Source organism: Priapulus caudatus, unplaced genomic scaffold (assembly GCF_000485595.1).
Source record: "Priapulus caudatus unplaced genomic scaffold, Priapulus_caudatus-5.0.1 Scaffold921, whole genome shotgun sequence".
In the NCBI taxonomy this organism is placed as follows: Eukaryota; Metazoa; Priapulida; class Priapulimorpha; order Priapulimorphida; family Priapulidae; genus Priapulus; species Priapulus caudatus.
This window is the reverse complement of record NW_014577982.1, coordinates 36,773-63,364: the sequence shown is the minus strand read 5'-3', so window position 1 is coordinate 63,364 and position 26,592 is coordinate 36,773. Positions and strand designations below refer to the sequence as shown.

Here is a 26,592-nt window from a genome sequence, read left to right as displayed (position 1 = left end):
TTGATTAATTGATTGATTGCATTGATTTGAATTGTTGTGTTGATTGATGATTGATGGTTGGTGTGTTTTGATGATTGATGATTTGATTGATTTTATCTATCCATTTATTTATTCAATAATAAATGTTATATCATATGTATCTGTGCTATCTATTATTTATCTAGATTATTTATTACGTTCAGTTGGTAGTTTAGTTCGATAACAAAAATGTTGTCTCGTTTATTAATTAGTTAATTATTCAATAATAATTTATTGTCGTCTCTCACGCGGATGTTGATCGCATGCGACTGGGCGATCAGAATGCCGACGTTGATTATCTCGCGTCTGCCCCCTCAGCGCCCTAATCTATACCGTGGATGGCGCATTGCCGGTAAGGACAGTCCGATGCCCGGTCTGTGAGGTTGCTCGCATCGCATTGCCTGAGATGAAACGTGTTTCATCGCAGTATTAAATTAATGATTATCAACTGATTATTGATTAAAATCTCAACAATTGCAGTCATTAATGACTAATCTCTTGAAAACGACATCTTCTGATTTCTATAAATTCAGCATAATACCGAAAAAGATGAATAATCCAATCAAAAAAATAAAATCGGTTTTTAATCTTTTTAAACGAAAGGGTTTAAAACGGTATCGTAATATATAAAATTATATTCTTCCATGCTCAATTTAAACAACTGTATGAACAGATATTTATTTGTTCAAAAGTCTCCGTTGCGAATCGTAAATCGTAAATCGTGTAAACAATTCCGTAACGACGTAACGGCCGTAAACAACGATGTAAAACAACGATGTAAACAAGCGGTAAATAACTATGTAAACGTCGCGCGTAAACAACGATGTAAACAAGCGCATAAAACAACTATGTAAACAAGCGCAGAAACACCGCCTCCATCCTACCTCTTGGCTCGCGGTTGAGAGCTTTGAAGTTCCGGGAAGAAATGAAAGTTCCTGCAGGATGAGTCAAAACCCTTCGGACGCCACTGCCCACAGCGACCCAGCTCTGACTCTTTACCGTCATGTACATCTCTATCTCCGCAGTGTCCTGTAGCAGCGAAGGGAAAGGGTTAAAACTACGTCACATAACGGTGGTCGGAGTTTGTTCTATAAGTGTTGCTAGTATACTCTCTTTTCTTCCCTCTCTCTCTGCTTTCTGTCTTTCTTTCACTTCTTATCTCTATTCCTTCTCTCTCACTCTCTTTTGCGCTCTCCCTCTCATTTACTTTATTGCTCTCTCTCTCTCTCTCTCTCTCTCTCTCTCTCTCTCTCTCTCGCTCTCTCTTTCTCTCTCACACCCATGCTCTCTTTCAGCTGACTCTCTATTCTCCCACTCTTTCCGTCTCCATCCTTCCTCCTGTTCCGCCTCTTCTCTCTCCCGTCCTCCCTCGCGTTTTTGCCATGCAGCTGCACTGTTTCGCATTATCCCGTTCGCTCTGTTTTCATAGCCCTTTTTCTTTTCTCGTCTTGTTATCGTTTTGTGAGATGTAATCTGCATATTTCTATAAAATAAAGACCTCAGTCTGTATCCAACATTATCTGACGATGCCAGAGCTACAGATTTAACTCTCCAGGTGTAGAGGTGAGATAACTATACCTCTCCGCTGAGGGCTCTTAAGTGTTCTGTCTTAGGGATGCGGCTGGTGTATGAGAGCTCTTAATACTATATCGAGTGTCGATGTATACTTATACTCCGATTCTGATTAAAGTCAATGAATGAGATTGAGGTGCTGATCATCGCTCAGACTGTACGATATATATGTCTATTCTCTCTCCAGTATACGTTTTGGTGTGTAATTTGTTTGCTTATTTATTGTGGTCATTATTACTGGGCATCTATTGACCTATATAAAGTGCCTCTCTCTCAGTCGTCGAACTATATCAAATCGTTAGAACTGAAGAACATTCTACTTTTTGGTGTTCATGCTATATTTTTAACGTGGAATGTGCTACGTTTCTACCAACCTTATATTCAAACGGTTTTTATTCATTATACCATTTATATTAACTCTCTATAATACATACAAGGACATACATGTATATGTTGTTCTGGTGATCATATTTACTTATGATAAAAACACAATTCATATATGCTACTACGACTACTGAATTCCAATTCTGAAAGTGATGCCCATAGAGTATACATTATATACAATTGATGTAACCGTATGGAATCCAATGATTTTATACTTCTACAACAATAAAAGGTCGGAAATACTGGAAGAGGGAATTTATAGTTGCTAAGAATGATCAGATTTTTATAAATTGATAGCAACCTATGATTAGTAATCTGATATTATCAAGTATTTAGAAGAATATCTGCAATTGTTAGCACTGATTAGCGCAAGTTGATTTTGATTTAACACATCTGCTCATTTTCTGAGAAGATTTCACGCGGACACAAGTTTCTTCAAGCTCGCTTAAAATCATATAGACATCCGTCGTAATTCCTGTGACAACAGAGTAGGCGAGTGCGCCGGCCTTACCTTTCGCGAGTAGCGGCCAAACCATCCGGTAGACAGCGCTCACCTTGTTACGTTTATGCTAGTGACTTCTTGTGGTGGAGCTGGTGGGTTCTAGTAGATGTAACCTGTAGCGCTCCCACATGACTGATTGTCTGCACTAATACACCGCCGCGGAAAGATGGGGTAAGGCATCGCATTGCGCGGCGCAGTGATTCAGTATCAAGCGACCTTTTCTCACAAGAGACGATTGCTCTCCAGTGTGTTAGGCCGGCAGGTCGTTCCTTGCGAAAGTTGCACTGGTAAGACTGTGCCAACGCACGTTACGGTGTTAAAGTTGCTACTGTCAGATTTAAAGATGGGAAGTTCCCATCGTACCGTGATTACTGACAGTACTCGCCCGAAGTGACACTATTTGCAAGACAGATAGGTAAGCACTATCCATTTACCTACGCAGCCTCAGGCTGAATAGAGAGCTGCACGCTGTAACTAAATTAAGCATAGTGGTATAAGAACTACACGGGCGATCACGCCACCACATGACGACTCGACCTCGTGGACCCGTACTCCGCGACATAGTAGACGAGCATACGCTCTATTCATGCTAACACACTTTGAGCGTCCGGCAGCATGCTGATAAATTTATACATTTTAAGGAACATAAAACTTTCTTCAACAAATTTAGCGTGTTTTAAGATTTCACGTGTGGACCTTGTATGCGGCTGATTCATTCGCTAGAGATTAGTGGAGTATAGGATTCTAAGTTATGGAGAAACCCGAGGGCGAGTTCAATGTCTTTAGTCTAGAAAGCAGGGGAGCAGGTGAGTGACGCGCGAGGAAGAACAAATGCAAGTGTTGTTAGACCCGCAGTCTGTGAGAGGGTACGAAAAGGGTGAGTCGAGTAGTAGATGTGATGGAACAGGTGTGCGCATGGCAGAGTACAGTGATTCGTTGGTCCTTTTCAATACGAGAGAGACATGGTCGCGCTCTCTAATTGTTTCCAATGCTGCATGCCGCGATGTGGCTGAGGTTAGTTATGAGGAAAGAAAGGCGGAAGGATTATAGGGCGTGTATTGAGGATTAGATAAAGAGAAGAGGAGAGGCGCGCATGAAATGTACTTTCTGCGGACATGCGAGAGTTAGGAGTGGATCAGTGGGAATGAAGCGCGTGTGGTTGAATAAGGGCGGGAATTGAAAAGATGAGGATTTGTTATGCGTATGTGGAGGAGGATATAGTGAGGAGGAGATAGTGTAGGACGTGAGCAGAGGATTGATGGATGAGTGGAGTCAGGTATAATGAACTTGACACTAGGAGGATGTAGTGAGGAGGCGTAACGCAGTGGCACGGTGAAATTTTAAAAGCTAAAAGTTGAGGTGTGAAGAGAAAAGGTTTAAGATGTTGCCTAGTGAATCGTAATGTAAGTTGTGAGGCAGGTATGGCTTCTAGTGAGTGTACGCGAAGGTAGGTGTTACATGTAGACGGGTAGATGCGCAGTGGACGCGGTAGAGCGCATGCAGTGCATTGTGGTGGTGGTACTGTGTAGCTTTTTACCTGCGTTAATTAGTTTACAGGTTGGAGCTCTCTATTCAGCACTGTAAGGCTTGCGATAGAGTATGGATGAGTGCCTTACCTATTCTGTCTTGCAAATAGTTGTTGGTGGCTAGACGGTGATCTCAGCAGGGGAAGGTTTACCGTCTTTAATTCCGCAGAACTTAAACGTACGGCAGACGCACATTGCTCCGCTTCGCAGGTTTATGTAGTAACGGTCCGGGAATTAGATGACTTAAGCCTTTGTGTGGTAGAAGGATCTCCTGATCAGCCCATACCCCTCCGGTCGACCTCGTCCAACTCGGCTTATTGCACGCGCAGCTGCTATAGCGTCACTGGACACGGCACATTTACGGCGGACGTCAGCGGCGCACACCTTACACTAACTAGAATACCACACGCCACCACCTACACCAACAACAGCACACTTCAGTGCATGCCAGATGATTGTACGTGTTTAATGACGCGCTGTACTCCGTGGCGCAGGCACTTGGTATGCGGACTGTATGTCTAAGTTTTATTCTTCTCATGATCCGCCACTCTCTGTGCTCGCCTCTCTGCTATGCTCAACTGTGTCTGCTGAGCTTGCAATGTAATAATTGTAACGATGCCTCGTGTAGGTGATAATATTCGCGCTCTGTGTGGGTCTCATCTTAAAACGCATGGTGCTCAGAAGCTGACCGCAAATAAACTTCTGTCTAGTGGTCATTGTGAATATATGACTTCATTACGGTTCTGTGTTCGCGCAATCAGACTTTCAGGAGGAAGAAATTACTCGTGTGTAAGCCGATTATACATATTTTAGATGATCTCTCGATGTCATACAGTTTATAGGAATCTCAACACAATGAATAACGATAGATGTTCCTTATAGTTAGCTAGGAAATTCTAACTATTATTAATTTAATCTTAAATTATGTAGTCTGTTTCATGATTATACGAATACAAGGGAATTATATTTCAGATGGAAACGAGGACGCGGCAAAAAACTTAAGTATGTTCTATACACTGTCGTGTGATTTATTAGTGGGCGTCTCGCCGGTTTTGTTCCACTTTATCAAACCTTACTATCATAATAATAGACGACATTGTGACTAACAAACTTCTATTTTGACCATAACAGTACACTTTGGTAAGATAAGTGATGTTCGATCTCGATCCTATTTCTTAACTGACGGACTTTCATTTTATTTTATATCGTATATTATGCACCTCAGAATTTATCGTTAGGTGATATGTTAATTTAATGTGTCGGTGGCTCACCGTATAAAGTTGATATCAAACTCATTATATAATTTTATGAACATATTAATACTTTCGGGCCACTGATGTAACGAACTGTGATTTCGAGTGAAATTATAATCATATGGAGATTAAGCATGACTTAAGTGACCGATTGGCGCTTTTAATCTGTGAGATTTACGTTTTACTCGTGTATGATGGTGTAGGAGGTTTCCATGGCTCTCAGAGACACGTAGTGGCTGCAGTTTTGAACATTGGGCATGTCTGCGCCCCAAGGGTAACAGGCAAGTGACGAAGAGTGTAGCGTAGAAGAGCCAATGCTTCAGCCTATTCAATCACGCGTAACTCTCATTTGTATGACGCCTCGAACCCGCAGAACATTCGTTTGTGTGTGTTTATAGTATGCTGATACGCCGCCATCTCTGGTAGTCATACATTGGATTTACTCTGAGCTGCTCACAAACTGCGGGTTTCGATTTAGGTGACTATGTCCGCGACAGCATAGTCTACGGCACTCAGCAGCTCTATCCTGGTACACCGGCTATTACTATGAGCTGGCACTGAACGTTTACAGACGTACGTGCCACGTGCAGTTAAAATTATAAATATCGATTATGTGTGTGTATAGAAAGAGAGACAAAAGCTATAGGATAGTCACAAGGTGGGTAATAGTGTGATCAATATTCGCAAATGCGACAGTGGTTGCTTGATTAGTATAACCATTTGAGCAGTACAACGCTGCGGCTCGTGACGATAAAGTCTGGTTTGCGTACCCGCGACAGGTACTGACACACGCCTAGCCAGGACTAGTTTATTTATTCCTCAGAAAATACCAGGCAATTACCTGCTAATAGAGTATTGCATACACCGTGGATATCGCTCAGGCCTCCTTCTACTTTTCTCTCGAAATTTATCCTGCGCTAGGCACTCGCTCAAGATACGAGTCTAAGTGTTAATATTTCGCGCGTTGCTCAGCTTGGGTTGATCGGGTATTTAGGTGATAGGTAACTTGTGGAATGATATTTGATAAAGTGGATGAGTCGGTCTACTCGGTTATTTTCAATGCTACTCGTGTTACTCGCCTCTGATGTTCATGTTATGTAGTTGCGGTTGTATTGTTATCCGCTGCTTAGGTTGTCTACTTGCTCAGCAAGTGTGTTGTGATAGTGGTTACTTAGCTATCGCTTTGCTATAGTAGTGATGTGATGTGCTAATACATTGTGTATCATTCGCATATGTGTGTTGAGTACTGTCATGTTGGATGTAACATTTATGTTGGGTATCTCGCTCATAGGTAGCTGTATACTCGCATGCAATTTCTCTGTATGTGTGAATTGCTTAATTGTGCTAAGATAGTAATAATAAATTGGAATTAGTGATTAATAGGTGATCAGTTATGTATATGCTACCTGCTAATTGCATGGTACTGTTAGATCGTTAGCGAATTGTATAACTTTTGTAATGTACGATTGTTATGCTACTGCATATGTATTGTTATGATATACTGATACATGTATAGTGTGCATAAATGTGTTGATGTGTTATATATTAATAGTAAATGTACAATTATAGCTTATGTCGATATTGTGACTTTGTGTTTCTAAATGTATGTAATGACTATGTTCTCGTAATGTTAATGTAATAGATATGTACATGTTATGTGTACTCTCTAGACTAAAACCTTATATAGGCTCGCATTATGCTCTTTGTTAGTTCATTATACATATGATGAATCATATGTATGGTATGTATTGCTAATGTCATAATACGTCTAATATGTATATAGTGTATTTATTAGTGTAGTCGCTTACTGCAATCTTATCGCTAATGTATATGTGTGTAATTGATAGACTACCTGTATGTATGTAATCGTCATGGCTATAATTGTTCTACTGTATTTATTGGTAGCTTGGTAGCCTGTATGTGATGACCACTTGTAGTTGTAACGAACTGCAAAATGTTTGGGATGTGATACATAGTATGTGCTACTGGTAATGTGATGTCATGTGTATTCTGTGCGTCGTGCCTGCTTCTTTCGGTGACTCACGCATCTGTTGTTGTTGTGGCTTGTGCAGTGGTGTAGCTTCTCTATTATATCATACTATGTATACCATTAACTACAGTAGCCATACGATGGTGCCATGAGCATCCAATGACTTCTTCATTGACTTACACCTTTCAGTAAGACGGTATGCTTATTGGATAAGATACTTACTATTACCTGGTAACATTGCACTCACGTGAGCGTATTGTCATTACAAATATACTATTCTATTCACATTCAACGTTAACCTAACTTGTGACATCAGACTGACATATCCACTCCCAATTTAGCTTAATCCTCACGAGTAAGGCATAGTATGCACCTTGGTTTTCCGCAGTCTATCATGATTTAATAGCGATAGTCTATACCATCATGCGTGACATGACCCAGGTACTATGTACATAGCATATAGTCACTGTCACTGACACAATACATAAACATCACATACAAACATAATACATTTTATAATACGTCATATTACGTGACCAACTCCTTATCATTGATACCCTCACATAAGTACCTCTAATCCTCACGATACTACAAATAACATACATACATTCATACGATAATCATTACATTTACATATAGACATGACATAAATCTACAGATACTTACACGGTTATATCGAATGACATACACTAAATATCCATACAATATCATAGCATTACATTATGACTGAACATACCCTATCCCAATATAGTTACCATAATTGAACATTGCATACATGCTGGTTACATATAGACTAGTATTATACCTTACGATTATACATACAGTTACATTTAACGTGCCTAACACTACATAGCTACACTACTATCTTTCTGTAGCGCACCATAAGAACCTATCGTTGAGACTGACTGCGTTTAGGGGGTAAATAGTTCGTTGCGGACGCGAGGTTGTTATTTTCTATCTTTCCCGCGAATACTTGACATGGCTGTGTTCTCAATATTTGCGTCTGTGTTGCTCTCCCGTCTTCCGTTCCGCGCTCCGCAGGGACTCTCCTAGTCGCAATGCGCATAAATCTACCTGCGGGCCGTGCAAGCGCCCATTGGCCACCGGGCAACTGGGGTGCTCGACGGTTGTGTACCCTGCATATAATAAATCCCAACCTTTGTTGTTGTTTGCACACCACTGCGTAGCGTGTCTTTCGGCTTACGCTAGTCTGCGATAATCCGGTGTCTATGCATTCATCCCCATGATACAATAATATACAAAAGGCTGTCTCTATTCAAAAGGCTATTGTGTGCAAAGTCGTATATTCACCTCCATTCCCCTGTTTGGGGCGCAGACATATGCTCAATGCCAATTCAATAAACTCGTTCATTCTTACGAATATAAAACGCCATGGGTCTATGGATTTCTAGCATTGTATATCCCGGATATTTCGTTCATGCGCCAAGTTTATTGTGATAAAACTGCGCTAACCCAGACAATTGAGACGAAAAGAAGCAATAGAATAGCGAGCAAATTTTCAATAGAAGTTTTAAGCCACGTCTTTATGAAAGGGTTTGTTATTGGGAAAACCTCCGACCCCTTGCATACAGTTCCGTCCTTCGGCCTCTCTCAAATATAATTTCGTCACACCGCACGTCAATCTCCTCCGCCTAATTAAGTTATCGTTAATATATTATGAGTGAACCGTTGATTCCGTTAATTCTAACGTAAGATTTCTTCTCGTAAGTTTTGACAGCGGATCTTCTCACGAGGTGGCGGCTGCCGGCGACAAGAACATGCTCGGGGCTGCTCATTTCAGGGTAAGTGAGGAAGGCGCAACGAGTGGGGAGCAGGGTTACTACCTTCCGCACCTGCGCAGACGTCAACATTTCGTCACAGGTGTGTGTGGTCGTCGTGTGTGTGTGTGTGTGTGTGGTGCGGTGCGTGTGTGCTGTGCGTGCGCTGGCCGGCGTGCATGCGTGCAGTGCTGTGTGCGCGTGACAAGCTTGTCCACAATCCCCCACACTACCGAGGGCATGTTCTTCTGGCACTCCCTCGTTCTGTAACCCTCCTCCTCCTCCTCCATCTCCTCCTGCCTCCTCTCCTCCTTCATCCTCCTCCTCTCCTCTTCTCCTCCTCTCTCCTCCTTTTATCTTGCCTCCCTTTCTCTTCTTCTTCCTCCTTCCTCTTCATCTCTCTTCCTCCTCTCGCTTCTCTTCCTTCATCATTCTCTCCTCCTCCTCCTCTTCTTCCTCCTCCTCCTTTCCTTCTCCTCTTTTTTCTCCTCCTCCTTCCATTCTCCTCCTCCTCATCCTCCTCCTCTTCCTCCTCCTCCTCCTCCTCCTCCTCCTCCTTCTCCTCCTCCTCCTCCTCTTCTTCTTCTCTAACCACCCTCTCACACTCTTCTCTATCTCACAGACGCCACCAACAGCTGCGGCAGGAATGGCTTTCTACTGGACGGTAGATGTCGCTGCGATCGCCTCAACTCGGGAGAGTACTGTCAGTACGCGGACGAGTGTTGGAATAACGAGGACTGCGGCGCACACGGACGCTGCGTTGACACGGCCGCGGCAACCTTCCCTAAGATGCAGTGCTACTGCGAGGTCGGATGGTTTGGCCGCTACTGCGAGAAAGGTAGGGGGCACTCGCTCGTGCGATTGCGGGTTTGAGCTTAACCCTGAATCCTTTAAAACGTGTTATTAAAATCATCTCGAATCTTATCGAATATTATTATGATTATTAAGATTTTATTTTGTTTCGTTTTAATTCTTTCATATTTCATTTTTTTTGTATACATTATCGTACAATTTTATTTATTATGTTAAAAGCGCATTCATTTTGCATTGAGAAAATGAATAAAAACGTTTAAGATGGTAAAAACCATTCCACGTTATATACAATAACTTTCGAGAAAGTAAAAGGATATATATGTAATAGATAAAAGCAATAAACAAATAACTCACACATAGTCTGAGAGTAAAACTCAGCGATACCTCTCTCTCGACTTTAACAGAATCGCGTATGAGATCCACGGATGTAGACCTCACCAGCGCCATCTACGAACACAAGGCCCTCAGCAAGGACTACTCCCTTTACTGGAGGATCCTGCACGTGAGTTTGACAGCGGTTTTAAAAGCGTACCAAAAAGAGAAAGAAAGGGAGAAGGCGAAGGATGGAGAACAGGATGGAGCAAAAACGCGAGGGGAGGACGGGAGAGAGGAAGAGGCGGAACAGGAGGAAGGATGAGAGACGGAAAGAGTGGGGAGAATAGAGAGTCAGCTGAAAGAGAGCATGGGTGTGAGAGAGAAAGAGAGAGCGAGAGAGAGAGCAATAAAGTAAATGAGAGGGAGAGCGCAAAAGAGAGTGAGAGAGAAGGGATAGAGATAAGAGTGAAAGAAAGACAGAAAGAGAGAGAGAGGGAAGAAAAGAGAGTATACTAGCAACACTAAGTCTTATAGAACAAACTCCGACCACCGTTATGTGACGTAGTTTTAACCCTTTCCCTTCGCTGCTACAGGACACTGCGGAGATAGAGATGTACATGACGGTAAAGAGTCAGAGCTGGGTCGCTGTGGGATGGCGTCCCAAGGGTTTTGACTCATCCTGCAGGAACTTTCCATTTCTTCCCGGAACTTCAAAGCTCCAACCGCGAGCCAAGAGGTAGGATGGAGGCGGTGTTTCTGCGCTTGTTTACATAGTTGTTTATGCGCTTGTTTACATCGTTGTTTACGCGCACGTTTACATAGTTATTTACCGCTTGTTTACATCGTTGTTTACATCGTTGTTTACGGCCGGTTACGTCGGTTACGGAATTGTTTACACGATTTACGATTTACGATTCGCAACGGAGACTTTTGAACAATAAATATCTGTTCATACAGTTGTTTAAATTGAGCATGGAAGAATATAATTTATATATTACGATACCGTTTAAAACCCTTTCGGTTTAAAAAGATTAAAAACCGATTTTATTTTTTTGATTGGATTATTCATCTTTTTCGGTATTATGCTGAATTTATAGAAATCAGAAGATGTCGTTTTCAAGAGATTAGTCATGCCTGAGATTTTAATCAATAATCAGTTGATAATCATTAATTTAATACTGACGATGACCACGTTTCGATCTCAGGCAAGCGATCGACGAACCTCACAGACCGGGCATGGACCTTGTCCTTCCCGGCATGCCCATCCCGGTAGAGGGCGCTGAGGGGGGCAGACCGCGAGATAACAACGTCGGCATTCTGTCGCCAGTCGCATCGATCAACATCGCGGTGAGAACGACAAATTAATTAATTATTAATAATTACTAATTAAAAACGAGACAACATTTTTGTTATCGAACTAACCAATGAACTAAATAAATAATCTAGATAAATAAATAGATAGACAGATACATATATATAAATTTATTATTGAATAAATAAATGGATAATAAAATCAATCAATCAATCAATCAACCAAGCAACCAATCAATCAATCAATCAATCAATCAATCAATTAATCAATATATAAATAAATAAATTCTTTTAGCCGCAGACTACTACTACTGCACCAACCACGACAGCGGCGGCGACAACAATGACGACAACGACAGAAGCGCTGCAGACGGGTATTGACTACGGGCTGTTCTACGCTCCCCGTTCCATCACCGCATCGAGAAGTAAGCAAGAACTACTGTGTAGAACACACATGTCACCTTTTTCCTGCCTTTACCGCTCCCTGCCTCCTCGATGCCGGTGTCACGGTGTATAACACATGCATTATGTTTATCCTACTTCCACGCTCCCCGCTCCCTCGCCGCATCAAGATGTAAGCAAGAGTTACTGTGCATAACACATGTATTATGTTCGTCCTACCTCCCCATTCCTCCACGGCGTCGAAAGGTCAGCAAGAGTATACTGTGTATAACACATGTATTATGTTTATTCTACTTCCACGCTCCCTGCACCTTAGTTTGCTAATCTTCCTTTGTCTTTTTTACGGGCAGTTGCGTATCGTGACGAACGAAGCAAACTGTTGCTGACTTTCTAACTATTCCTCTTTTTTCTTCTCCGTCTCACCGACCTTCCTCTTTCCTCCTCACATGCAGTTGTGTGTTGTCGTAGAGCAAGCAAATATTATTGTTTGCTGACTTTCCACCTCTTCCTGTTTTATCTCTTCTCCCCATCTTACCGATCTTTCTCTACCCTCTTTACAGGCAGTTGTGTATCGTGATAAAGCAAGCAAATTTTATTTTTGCTGACTTTCTCCTTCCATCTGTTCTTTTCTTTTTCCCGTCTTTCTCTTTTGTTTCTCACCAAGCTTCCGCTGCCCTCATCACACGCAGTTGCGTATTGTGATAAACCAAGGAATTTTTTTGGCTAATATTCCATCTCTTCATTCTCTTGTCTTCCCCATCTCATCGACCTTTCATCTGTCCTTGTAGACCAATTCAATATTATTTCTTGCTGACTTTCCATGTCTTCTTCTCTTCTTTCTTCTCTCTTTCTCTTTTCTTTCTTATCGAACCTTTATCTGTTCTTGCAGGCCGCATGCACGACATGGACTGCACGGACATTGTCATTGGCACGGCCCAAGGTTCGCTCAGTCGCGTGCTTGACCACTACACGAGGGACCGGTCAACGCCTCAGCCGGACAGGTTCTACGGCGGAGTGGACAGTCTGACGGCCGCCATCGGCTGGGAGGTGGACGGTGTGACCACGGTCGGGTTCCGTAGGAGATTGGCAGGTAGGTGTGCGGGAGTGCGAGGCCGTATCTTTCTGCTCCTCTATCTTCTATTTCTAGCATAGCTTTCGATCTTTACCATTATCGTACCACTTGCTTTTTGAAACTGGCAAGTAGGTGTGAGAGCGTGCGAGACCGTATCCTTTACTCCTCTACCTTCTATTACTTTATGATTACCGTACCACAATGCTTTTTCAAACTCTGGCAGGTGTGAGAGAGTGCGAGCCCGTACCTTTTACTCCTTAATCTTCTATTAAGTTACGGTTACTGTATCATTATGCTGTTGGAAACTGGCAGGTGGGTGTGAGAAAGTGCCAGCCCGTACCGTTTGCGGTTCTCCTTGTTTGTTCATTTCCGTTCAGATTGTCGTTCTGTTGTTCATTCACTCTCGTTCTCATCTGCTGTTCTCTTGTTTGATCATTTCCGTTTTATCTCCTGTTCTCTTGTTTGGTAATTCCCGTTCAATATGTGGCTTTCTTGTTGTTTCATTTCCGTTCCATTTGTCTACTAATCTCTTGTCTGATTATTCCTCTTCCATCTGCTGTTCTCTTGTTTAATTATTCCTCTTTCAGTTACCGTTCGCTTGTCTGAGTATTTGTCTTATTTTCGTTTTCTTGTTTATTTATCCTCCTTTCATCTACTGTTCGATTGTTTACTGATCGCCGCGCCCTCTGTCTTCACAGCCGATGAGATACAGGATCACGCCATCTTGCCGGGTGAGATGCACGTCATCTGGGCGCGTGGGCAGGAGCGCGGAATCTTCTATCACGAGCCGATAGAGGGCGCTAATCGTGAGTTCTACAAACTTGACGAGCTCAAGTACCATGGCAGGAGCTCGCAGCAGCGCGGGGAGGACCACATCAACTTCTTCGGTGATTATTATTATTATTCTAACTATTCCATTAATTAATATATTAGTAGTAGTATGTAGTAGCAGTCAGACAGTAGCAGTGTAGTAGTAGTAGTAGTAGTAGTAGTAGTTAGTAGTAGTAGCAATAGTAATAGTAATAGTTTAGTAGTAGTAGGTCGTAGTACGTATGTCATGTAGTTAGTCGTGTAATAGTAGTAGTAGTAGTGAGTAGTAAGTAGTAGTAGTAGGTAGTAATAGTACTGGAGTAGTAGTAGTATTATTGCTATTTTTATTATTGTGTGATTCTCTCAAGCGCACTTGAGACCTCCCCCTTGTCACCTCAACAACTCAATGCCAACAATTTACATTGTTCTCTGACAGATGTCGCCAGCAAGGTCGTAACCAAGGCAACCGAGCCGCTGCAGAACGCTCCCGCGCCGCAGCTGCCAGCGCCACGCTGCGGTGGAACGTTCGGCTACCCGGGAGGCTGCGACGGAGACTGCGACTACAGCGCCACCTGGACGTACGACGGCGAAACAGACGAGATTCATTTTGAGATCATGAGCACGGCAGATGAGGATCACTGGATCGGTGTCGGCTTCTCCAAGGACAAGCGGATGGTAAGAGAGAGGGGAGGAAGAGGGGGTAGGGGAAGAGAATAGGAGGGGAGGGGGAAATAGGGAGAAGGGGAGAGGGGCGAGAGGGAGAGCGATCAAGAGTGAGTGAGTGAAAGAGAGAGAGTGAGTGAGACAGGGAGACAGAGAGAGAGAGAGAGAGAGAGAGTGAGACAGAAAGAGAGAGAGAGAGAGAGCAAAAGACAGGGAGAGAGAAAGAACGATATAGAGAGAATAAGCTAGAGAGAATGAGCGAGAGAGAGGGGGGAGAGAGAGAGCGCGCACGCCATGGAGAGCGAATGGGCGAGAAAGAAAGAGAGAGAGAAACCAAGTTAGTGATAGTAAGAACACGAGAAAACCCGAGATGTAACCTCCCCCCATCCCTCATCATACTAATCAACCTCCTCCTCATCTTCCGCAGTCAAACTCGGACGCCGTCATCGGCTGGATCAACGACGACGGCAGCGCCACCATCACTGACCGCTCGATGAGCTACTACTCGTCGCCCGTCGTCGACATTCACGACGACCTCTATAACCGACGCGGCTACCGCCAGGGAAACGTGACGACGATAGCGTTTAGCCGACGCGCCGACACGGGCGACGCTGCCGACGCCGCCTTCACCGACGACCAGTGTCTCCACCTGCTGTTCCCGTACGTGTCGGGGGTCGTGGAGAAGGAGACCGGTATAGCGAGCTACCACCAGCAGACACCGTTCGTGTCGCCACAGCCGTTCTGCACGAGTCAGTGCAAAGGTACGCACAGCCCTGCTGCTACGCTGATGTAATGGTGTAGTTGTATATTATAGTACAGTGATTGTGTAGTTGTATAGTATACTATAATATAGTCATGGTGTAGTTGTATAGTATACTATAGTAATGGTGTAGTTGTATAGTATACTATAGTAATGGTGTAGTTGTATACTATAGTAATGGTGTAGTTGTATACTATTGTAATGGTTCAATTGTAAAGTATACTATAATATAGTTATTGTATATTACGGTATAGTACGGTAGGGTACAATACTGCATAGTATAGTATAACATAGCATAGTACCGTACTGTACAGTGCAGTACAGTACAGTACAGTACAGTACAGTACAGTACAGTACAGTACAGTACAGTACAGTACAGTACAGTACAGTACAGTACAGTACAGTAAGTATAATAGTAGTGTCTAGTGTAGAACAACCTCTATACAGTTATTAGCATGAAAACATATCATAAACACACATCATGACCGAACCTTTTCTCTTGCTCATCATGTGCAGTGGTGCCTCCACCCTGCTTCTGCCCGAAGATTCTCACGCCCGTGTGCGGCACCGACGGGGAAACATACAACAACGACTGTCTGCTGGCCTGCAAAGCAGCCGAGGATGCCACGTCCGGTCTGAAGATCGCTCACGACGGCGCATGCGCAGGTATGTGTCGTCATGGCAACGGGCATTATTTTTATGAGTTACTTAGTTATATTTAAGGACGTATTTAGATTTATTTAATCGTGCGATGTTAATTTGGATTGTGATTGTTTTCTTCGCAGATCATTATGCTGAGCTGGATGCAACAGCAGAAGGCCATGCGGAACCGGAATCAAGCGCAGAACCGGATTCCTCTGCTGAACCGGAATCCACTGCAGAACCAGAATCCAGCGCAGAACCGGAATCCACTGCTGAACCAGAATCCACTGCAGAACCAGAATCCAGCGCAGAACCGGAATCCACTGCTGAACCAGAATCCACTGCAGAACCAGAATCCAGCGCAGAACCGGAATCCAGTGCGGAACCGGAATACAGTGCTGAGCCAGAGCCCAGTGTGAAACTGGAAAATACTACCAACCCGGAATACAGCGCTGAACCGGTATCCACACCAGAAGGCCATGCTGAACCGGAATCCACACCAGAGGGTCATGCTGAACCGGAATCCACACCAGAGGGTCATGCTGAACCGGAATCCACACCAGAGGGTCATGCTGAACCAGAATCCACACCAGAGGGTCATGCTGAACCGGAATCCACACCAGAGGGCCATGCTGAACCAGAATCCACACCAGAGGGTCATGCTGAACCGGAATCCACACCAGAGGGCCATGCAGCACCAGAATCCACACCAACACCGGAATCAAGTGCCAAGTTGGAATCAACTCCTGAACCAGAATCCAGCGCGGAACCGGAGGCCACTGCAGCACCGGAATCCACACCGGAGGGTCATGCTGAACCAGAATCCACTGCCGAACCGGAATCCAGCGCCAAACCAGAATCCACACCAGAGGGCCATGCTGAACCTGAATCCACACCAGAGGGCCATGCTGAACCGGAATCCACACCGGAGGGTCATGCCGAACCGGAATCCACTGCCGAACCGCGGAAATCAGTTGCAACCAGAATACGCACACTGGCAGAGGGCCATGCTAGAACGCCTGAATCCACACCCAGAGGCGCAATGCTGAACTAGAAATCCACCACCAGAGGGTCATGCGAACTGCGCGAATCCCACTGGCCGAACCGGGATCCAGCGCCAAACCAAGAATCTCACACCAGAGGCCAGCGAAACCGAATCCACACGATGTCATGCTGAACCGGAATTCCACACCCGGAGGTCATGCTGAACCGGAATCCACACGAAGGTCATGCCCGAACGCGGAATCCACTAGCACATAACCGAATCCAGCAACCAAAAACGCAGAAATCACCTAACCAGGTCATGCTGAACGCGGAATCCACACGCAAGAAGGGTCATGCTGAAGCCGAATCGCACAGGCAGAGGGTCAAGCTGAACCAGAAGCCAGCACCAGAAGGTCATGCTGAAACCCGGAACACCCAGAGGGTCATGCTGACGACCAGAATCCACACCAGAGGGTCATGCTGAACCGGAGTCCACTGCCGAACCGGAATCCACACCAACACCGGAATCCACACCAGAGGGTCATGCTGAACCGGAGTCTACTGCCGAACCGGAATCGAGCGCAGAACCGGCGCCGGCGACCTCCCCCACCCCCGCCGCCGTGGCGTGCACGTGCTTCAACCTGTACATGCCGCTGTGCGGAAGCGACGGACAGACGTACGAGAACGAGTGCTGGCTGCTGTGCGCGCAAGAGCAGACTGGCTCCCAGATCACCGTGGTTCACCAGGGAGCGTGCAAGACCGGCAAGGATGGTGAGCTACCACGTAGAGGCATAGTTATGGTTAAGGGGTTAGTGTTAGGGGTTGGAGTTAGGGTTATGGTTAGGGTTATGGTTAGGGTTAGGTTTAATGGTTAGTGTTTAGTGTTAGAGTCAGGGCTAGTGCTAGGGTTAGGGTTAGGGTAAGGGTTGGGGTTGAAGATATGGTTAGTGTCAGGGTTGCGATCAGGATGAGATTTAGGATTGGAGCTATGGTTAGGTTCATGGTTAGCTGCATGTTTTACTGTTAAATGTGTTGGGCCTTGCCGCTACAAAAACGTAATCGAAACGTAGCCTAACTCTCTGTGCCACTTCTTCCTCTTCTTCTTCTTCTTCTTCTTCTTCTTCTTCTTCTCCTTCTTCTTCTTCTTCTTTTTCCTCATCCTTTCCCTCCTCCTCTTTATTTCATTCAAACATATGTTCTTCGTCTCCCACTACAGACCAGAAGAAGGATTCGTGTATTTGCACGCAGGAGTACACGCCCGTGTGCGGTAGCAACGGTAAGACCTACACCAACAGATGCCTGCTCGGCTGTGCGCGCATCATCTCTGGAATAAACGGACTGCTGGAAGTCAGCGAAGGAGAATGCGTGGTGGAGAAACCAGGAAAAATTACGGGTGAGTATAAAGGACCAAACCTAGGCGGGAGAGTAGAAGGTTTAGCCAGGCGGTAAGGAGAAAACTACAGATAAAGTGCTACAAGGAAGTCAGGGAGAGAGAATGCGTGGTGGGAAACCCAGGAAAAATGACGGGTCAGTCTGGGGGCAAGCCTGGGCGAAAGAGCACGTATTACTAGAAGAATAGAAGGTTTAGCCAGGCTATAACGGGGTAGCTTCAGGTAAAGTGGAATGTGGGAAAAACGATAGGAAGGTGTGGGAAATAAGCAGGTGAAACTGGAGATGTAGGAGAGAAGCTACAAAATAAGGCACAAAATCGGCGGAAGGTAGGCGCTACCGGTAACTAGCTAAATTAGAAACTGGCGCAATGCAAGCCCACTGTTTATTGGTAAAAAACAACTTTTTTTTAAACCCTAATAAAGTTAACATTCTAATGCGGATGCATTCTTTAAATCTCTTAATTAATTTCTTTGCCCATTCTAATGCCCTCTGTTTGGTTTCCAGATGAAACAATGAAAGAAGGGTGTGCATGTCCAGAATACTACGATCCTCAGTGCGGTACAGATGGCAACACCTACGACAACACCTGCTTCCTGGAATGCTCCTCCAGACAGTCAGGAATAAGTAAGAAATTCAAGGATTTTAGTTTATTGTCTAATTGCCCCGTCATGATCCTTAAACCGTAAATGAGACCCTGTCAACGAGATGTTGACTCTGGTGGCACTGACAAAAAAACCAGGTGACATTTTCTGCCTTTCTATTATTAAATAACAATGGTTTAATTTCACCGTTTACTGTTCCAAATTCTCATGGTCAAGAACATCGTCCAACAATTCCTCCTTTTCTCTTTATCTCTTCTCTACCGCTCTTTCTTGATCTCTTTGTCTTTTCTCCCTCTCTCTCCCTTGTACTCTCGATCTCCCCTCTCACCCTTTCTCCTTCTCTCTCCCTCATGGCCTAGCTCTCTCTCTCTCTCTCTCTCTCTCTCTCTCTCTCTCTCTCTCTCTTTCTCTCCATAGCCTTCATCCCCCATCTTCCCCCATTTTCCCTCTCCCTCTAACGTGTATATCAATATATAACCCTAGCCCCCCTCCCCACTTCACCTCTCCTCTGTGTTCTTATCTCTCTTTCTCTCCCCATTTTCCTCCCCATTCACCTCTCCTCTGTGTACTTATCTCTCTTTCTCTCCCCATTTTCCTCCCCATTCACCTCTCCTCTGTGTACTTATCTCTCTTTCTCTATCCACTACCAGAGCTGGAGCATGCGGGAGCCTGCGTGGAGACCTTCATTCCATCGTGTCTCTGTTCGGAGGACGCCGACCCGGTGTGTGGCACCGACATGGTTTCCTACTTCAACCTGTGCGAACTCGAGTGTTCACGCGGCATACTGGGCAAGGAAAACCTCTCCGTGGCCTTCCGCGGCAGGTGTCCTACAGGTGAGTGCAGGTGTGATGTGGTAGATTGCAGGTGCGTGCAGGTGTCAGGCCGTAGATTTCAGGTGCCCCACAGGTGAGTGCAGGTGTCGCGAAGCAGAATACAGGTGTCACGCGGCAGATTGTAGTTGCCCCACAGGTGCGTGCTGAGTTTGCCCTCATTATAAACGAGTAGGTTCAGAGTAACCTTCAGATAACCTTCACATTGCCTTGTAATAACTTCAAACTGACTTTGAACTATTCTCGAAACAATCCTGGAGAGACTGAAGCAGCCTAGAAGTCACAATGAAAAAACAATGAAACAACAGTAAAATAACATTTAAACAACAATGCAATAACAATGAAATAACAATGAAATAACAATGAAATAACAATGAAATAACATTAAAACTATCATCGAAGTAAGCTGTAAGTAACCTCGCAGGGACATTAAAATAAGCTTCATGTAACTTTGCAACGCCTTGTTCGCTGTTACAGAGGACACGGGCACTGATCAGCGATGTAAGTGCGCTAAGGAGTGGGACCCGCAGTGTGGCACCGACGCCATCACCTACCCGAACCCCTGCGAACTGGAGTGTGCCGCCAGCCAATCAGCTGTCGAGTTGCTCTACAGTGGCGCCTGCCAGGGTGAGTAAGACACGTGAACTCTTTTTACGTCCGTGCCTGTCTTTAAATTTTTTAAAGACATTTTTGTAGAGATTTACAAATCTTAAGAAAGAATTAATTGTATAAAATGTTAATTAAAATCTAAATCTAAATTGTTTATAATAATAATAACTCCTTCAACCTTTCTGTATATGCATTGAGTCAGACCTCAGGTTTGACGTTGACACCTCACCTTTGACGTTGACACCTCACGTTTGACGTTGACACCTCACGTTTGACGTTAACACCTCAATCTTGACGTTGACACCTTACGTTTGACGATGCAGAGCTGCCGGACCCGTGTATCTGCACGCTGGAGTGGGACCCGCTGTGTGGTACGGACGGTCGCACGTACGCGAACCCGTGCGATCTGAACTGCTCGCGGTACGAGGATCCAGGCATGCAGGACCTGAAGGTCGCCTACGACGGAGAGTGCGTGAAAGGTGAGCGAGATAGAGAGGGGGAGAGAGAGGGAGAGAGGCAGAGACAGCGTGTGTGGTTTGAGGAAACAGGAGCGAGAAAGAAAGAAAGAAAGAAGAATGAATAAATAAATAAATAAATCAATAAAACAAAGAAAGAGAAAATGTGATCGCGATTAGTACACCACTGGCCTAAATTAACTTTACTATACTGGTAAAGAATAACAGAGGAAAACATGTTAACAAACTATTAAAAGTATCGTGAAATATAATAAATAGTAACGAAATAACTATATGCATCATTAATAATAATATATGCGAGGACGTCACTTGCCTTTACTGCCTACGTCATCACTAACCGTGTTCGTGCGTACTTTGCAGTGGCGCCCGACGCATGCGAGTGTCCTCGTGACTGGAACCCTCAGTGTGGCAGCGACGGTCGCACCTACAGCAACCCGTGTGAGATCGAGTGCCTGCGACAGACACGCAAGGACATGCAGTGGCTGGCCGTGCAACACGAAGGAGAGTGCCGAGATGTGACGGAAGAGCCGGCCACTCCAGCGCCATCTATCAACGACTGCGTGTGCACGCGGTATGAATTTATGCAGGATTCATTATTCAGCCAATAGGTTCAAAGGGTTAAGGTTTAGGGCATGAAATTATGAGTTTTGGAGCTTAGAAATATACGCGTAGAAACGTATAGCTTAGGATTCAGGTTAATGGTTAAGATCAAGTTCACGTATATGGTTAGGGTTACAGTTAAGATTACTGTAGGGTTAATGTAGGTAGTAGTAGGGTAGTTGTAGGTAGGTATATTAGTTATTGGTAGTTTGTAGGGTTATATACGTGAAATACTCGCATAGTTGTAACCCAACCAAGTAAACCATGTTGGCGGACACACCACAAAATATGTAGCAAATATAATTATATCGATTTAATCCATGTAACGTGTGCTCTCACTTTGACCCCAACAGAGAGTTCACGCCCGTGTGTGGTACGGACCGGGTCACCTATAGCAACGTGTGCGAGCTAGGCTGCGCCCAGAGGGAAAAACCATTGCTCCACGTCGACTACTTTCGCGTGTGCAGTGATACAGGTATGTTGATAAATTCTCACCTGTTAATTAATTCTCACCTGTAGTGACGCAGGTATGTTGATAAATTCTCAATTGTTAATTAATTCTCACCTGTAGCGACGCAGGTATGTTGATAAATTCTCATCGGTTAATTAATTCTCACCTGTTGTGACGCAGGTATGTTGATAAATTATCACCTGTTAATTAATTTACACCTGGGGCTGGCGGCGACCGCGTGTCAACTGCGCAAAATTCATTCAGTTACTTAGAGAAAATTCTAACGATTCTAAATAGTAAATTTGCGACTGTACTATTACGATGACTACGATTATTTAATATCATTATTAATATCATTATTATTATTATAAATATCATTATTACCATTATTCCTTGATAATGTTTATAAATATTTATAATGAAAAGTAAATGTGATAGTTCTTGGATAATTCGGCGCAAACCCCGCCTTTGTAATTACCTGTGCTCGTGCTCGAGAGAGCGTCGTCCGCAGCGCCATCGATAACTATGCGGCGTCTCGTTGCTAGGGCCCGTTGTCACGGAGGTGCCTCCAGCCTGTCTGTGCACGAGCGAGTACGCTCCCGTGTGCGGCACGGACGACCTGACCTACGACAACGAATGTCTGCTCACCTGCGGACAGCAACACAGACAGACAGGTATGAGGTCTATTTGATCAACGTTTCTGTCTCTTTCCGTCTTCGATATAGTCCCTTGAACTTTAAGAACTGATGTGTACGAGGTTACGAGGTCGCGGAGTAGCTATAGCAAGGTCACAGGAAATATTCAAGGTCGTAACGATATTGCGAGGTTGGAATGACATTGCAAGTTTGTAACTACATTACAAGGTCACAACGACATTACAAGGTCATAACTACAATGCATGCAAAGTTACAATGGAATTGCTAGGTGATAGCGACATTGCAAGGTGTCCCAATGACATTGCAAGGTCATAAATTCATTGCAATCCTGTATCGACATTGCAAGGTCAAAATATTCTTGTAAGGTGACATCGATCTTTTATACTTTTATCAGCAATTATACGTTTGCGAGTATTTACAGAATGACAGAGGGAATGTCATCATGTTGGCCTCGAATGCGACATTCCCTGGGATTTATTCTTATTACTTAGCATTTCTTAACAGATATTTCTATGTGAATTTGTCAAAAATCATCATAAAATTATGCACTCGGATACAGAATGAAGGCGGTAGGGTGACACCGAGTAGAGGAAAGATAAACCTATGAAAGCTGGCAGGCCTAACCCCATATCTGATAATCAGATATAGATATATATATATATATATTGTGTATATATATATATGTGTGGGGGGGGGAGATATCAATCGAGAGGAGTAAGGTCGGTAACACGTTATGATGTCATCAACAGCCGCAGTGAGCGTGAAACACAAGGGCGCCTGCGGTGCTATCCTACTTCCACCTAGTGGCACCACCACCACCACCACCGATCAGAGTAGCGTCGTCGTGGCGGACGAGGCGACGCTGGTGGCGGCCCCTGGCGCCTGCCCGTGCAGTACGGAGTACGAGCCTCTGTGTGGGAGCGATGAGCGGACGTACGGAAACCCGTGTCAGCTGGCGTGCGCGAGAATGACGGATAGGTCGCTGGTAACGAGATATGAGGGAGAGTGTCTCGCGCCACCACGGCTGCTCGATAACGCTAGCCCACCCACTACTTCTCTACCCACCACCGCTCCATCCACTACCTCTCCACCCACTACTTCTCCACCCACTACCGCTCCACCCACCACCGCTCCATCCACTACCTCTCCACCCACTACTTCTCCACCCACTACCGCTCCACCCACCACCGCTCCATCCACTACTTCTCCACCCACTACCGCTCCACCCACCACCGCTCCATCCACTACCTCTCCACCCACTACTTCTGCACCCACTTCTTCTCCACCCACTACTTCTCCACCCACTACTTCTCCATCCACTACTTCTCCACCCAACACCTCTCTGCCCACCACCTCTCCACCCTCCACACCCACTGCCACTGCACCTACCGCCTCTCCAGCCACCACTTATCCACCCACTGATTCTCCACCTACTACTTCTCCACCCTCCACCGCTCCACCCACCACCTCTCTACCCACTACTGCTCCACCCGCAAACCTTTCTTCTGTCCTCCTTTCTTTCACCAAGGTTCCAGCACCACCTCCCACAACCACCCCTCCCACTACCATACCGCCCACCACCGCCCCGACATCACTTCCACCCACCACCGCTCCGTCCACCCTCCCTCCAACTACGACACCCACAACCCTACCTCCCACCGCAAATTCTTACACTTCCTCCTCCATCCCTATCACCGACGCCACCGCCACCGTCGTCATCGTCAACTCACCCACCGCTCCCGCATACAACAGCTGTGATGTTGTACGTGGGTGTGAGCGTGACGTCACCGGCGTCGTGTGTGGCGACGACGGGAACACCTACGCCAGCGAATGTCGCCTCTACTGTGCCCAGTACGACCACGGAACCGGTAATAAACGCTGACTGACATCCGCTCTCTGACGCATGCATTCTATCGCCACTCGCTTGGAGGCGCCACTGTTTGCTTGAATTACATCTGCAAGCCTGCCTGTACTTTATGTGTGCAATTCTTGCTCACTTGTCACTTTTCCAAGAGCAGCTATGTGGCGCCACGCACAAACGTGAACGATCACACTCGCTCACTGAAGCGATAATGCATAAACATTTAATTGGTCGCTTATAAGCAACTTCGCGCACGTGTGGTGTGGGATCAGGTTTGCTTACGCTTCTACCAAATGCATGCAATCACCAGCAGATGGCGCGTATGTCTCTACTGTTGACGCGTCAACCATTACCTCTGCTTCTGCCGGGTGCATGCGATGATCAGCAGATGGCGCTTATGTCTCTACTGCTGATGCGTCAACCAGTACATCTGCTTCTACCGGGTGCATGCAATCACTTGTAGGTGGCACTTCTGTATCCACTGCTGACCCGTCAAACATTACCTCTGCTTTTGGCGGGTGCAGGCGATGTCCCGATGCTTCTACATTTACTGCAAAAGACTGCCTCACAGTCTGCTGACAGTCTTACTACAGGCAGCTAATAATTCCCGGAAAGAGAGGTTGTTGTCAGAACGAGCCTACAGCTGTGCGAGAGAAACTAGCACCATGACGAAAGCGTAAAGTACTAGGACCGATTTTAGTTGTGTTATTCTGACAACAACCTAGCTTGAGCTTCAGATGAATGATTAGACTTAATAACACTTAGATTAATGACACGATTCGCTCCCATCTTTGCTGCTATATTGTCGAGAAACCTCGTGCTTTATTGTCTATAGCACGCGGTGACTCTTTCTAGCGCGTTCTGCTTCAGAAATTATTCTTAATACAGTCGTTTATTTATTGGCCACAGAGTATGTCGTGTGAGTGATGGAGCAGCCTTTGCTGTGTTATATGTCTCTCTACAGCCTGACTTTAGTAGTCAGTAACTTGCTGCATTTTTTCTGTTTAATTCCAGCCTGCTTTAGTTAGCGATGCACATGCTAGCCGAGATATACCAAAGTTATGACTGTATTTAACTGGAAATCCTTAAATCCCAGTGCGTTTATTAGGTCAAAAGGCATATGAACAAAAGGTATGCCCCTGACACCGACCCTGTAAATGATCAAGCCTGTTGCGCTCAGCCATAGCGACAGCTGGTGTTAAGATTGCGAAGAAACCCTATTGACCTTCTCAATTAACCTTTTGCCAATTTTTCGATCTCACAGGTGAAGTCAATGTGCAGTATCGCGGTGCCTGTGAAACGCTGAGAAATGAAGAGGCAGATGCAACCACCGCCCCTCCCACCCCCACCCCTATCACTCGTCCCATCACACCTCCCCACGACAGCTGTGAGTTTTTGCGTGGATGTGAGCACGACAACAGCGGTTCTGTGTGCGGTGACGATGGAAAAACCTATGGCAGTGAATGTTACCTCTACTGCTCTCAATATGACCTGGGAACAGGTAAGAAAACGCACTAATGTTTTGACGGCTATTGCATGCTGTTAAGATATTTGTTAACGAGGACATTCTTACGTTATAAAATGTTTTCAAAATCTAAGAGCATGAAATATATAGGCATAGAAACCCCAAAATCCCACGTCTCTTACTAGCACAACCAGGAAGCTATGATACGCGATGGCTTCTGTCTAATCTGGTATATGGTGCGTAAGTCATTCAATTGTCTTGTTATTCTTGCATCCGATGCCCTTGCAAATTAAAGGACGTATTACGGTTAGCACGCACGTTCCAGGATAATGTTAACTCCAGATATTGTGGCTGCAAACTGCGGATTCTAACGCGAATTATTAACTTTGCATTAATTTCTCGATCTTACAGGTGAAGTCAAGCTTCGGCATCGTGGGGCTTGTAGCTCACTGACAACAGAGCCAGCACCTCCCACCACGACCCCTCCTACCACGCCAGAACCTGTTACACGTCCCCCAATTACCACACCTCTAATCGAACCCGATAGCTGTGACTTTTTGCGTGGATGTGAGTACGACAACAGCGGTTCAGTGTGCGGTGACGATGGAAAGACCTATGACAGTGAATGCTACATGTACTGCTCCCAATATGACTTGGGAACTGGTAAGAAAACGCACGAATATTTCACGTCTATAGCCTATATATTGCATGTTGTTAAGATATTTGTTAACGAGGAAATGTTTACGTTCTAAAAGGTGTCCAAACGTTTAGGGCTTACAGAAAACATGCAATATTTCTCAGCATACCAGGAAACTACGAAGAAGTTACTACAAATGACTGAATCGAGTATAGATT

General features: G+C 45.1%; 1 protein-coding gene across 1 annotated transcript in view; it reads left to right on the top strand.

The window, feature by feature from the left end:
• The first annotated feature begins 9,008 nt into the window (after positions 1-9,008).
• Positions 9,009-26,592, top strand: part of LOC106814411 — a 35,682-nt gene continuing 18,098 nt past the window's right edge. The window contains exons 1-23 of the mRNA XM_014818728.1: positions 9,009-9,126; positions 9,646-9,861; positions 10,241-10,338; positions 10,745-10,887; positions 11,357-11,498; positions 11,758-11,887; positions 12,754-12,954; positions 13,635-13,823; positions 14,183-14,421; positions 14,837-15,170; positions 15,686-15,835; positions 15,955-16,461; positions 17,264-17,566; positions 18,012-18,188; positions 18,692-18,811; positions 19,440-19,622; positions 20,097-20,246; positions 20,552-20,707; positions 21,065-21,275; positions 21,658-21,779; positions 22,301-22,429; positions 25,537-25,773; positions 26,149-26,400. Coding sequence (XP_014674214.1) covers positions 9,024-9,126; positions 9,646-9,861; positions 10,241-10,338; positions 10,745-10,887; positions 11,357-11,498; positions 11,758-11,887; positions 12,754-12,954; positions 13,635-13,823; positions 14,183-14,421; positions 14,837-15,170; positions 15,686-15,835; positions 15,955-16,461; positions 17,264-17,566; positions 18,012-18,188; positions 18,692-18,811; positions 19,440-19,622; positions 20,097-20,246; positions 20,552-20,707; positions 21,065-21,275; positions 21,658-21,779; positions 22,301-22,429; positions 25,537-25,773; positions 26,149-26,400 — 4,492 coding nt within the window. The 5' untranslated portion in view covers positions 9,009-9,023. The remainder of the gene's footprint in view (positions 9,127-9,645; positions 9,862-10,240; positions 10,339-10,744; positions 10,888-11,356; positions 11,499-11,757; positions 11,888-12,753; positions 12,955-13,634; positions 13,824-14,182; positions 14,422-14,836; positions 15,171-15,685; positions 15,836-15,954; positions 16,462-17,263; positions 17,567-18,011; positions 18,189-18,691; positions 18,812-19,439; positions 19,623-20,096; positions 20,247-20,551; positions 20,708-21,064; positions 21,276-21,657; positions 21,780-22,300; positions 22,430-25,536; positions 25,774-26,148; positions 26,401-26,592) is intronic.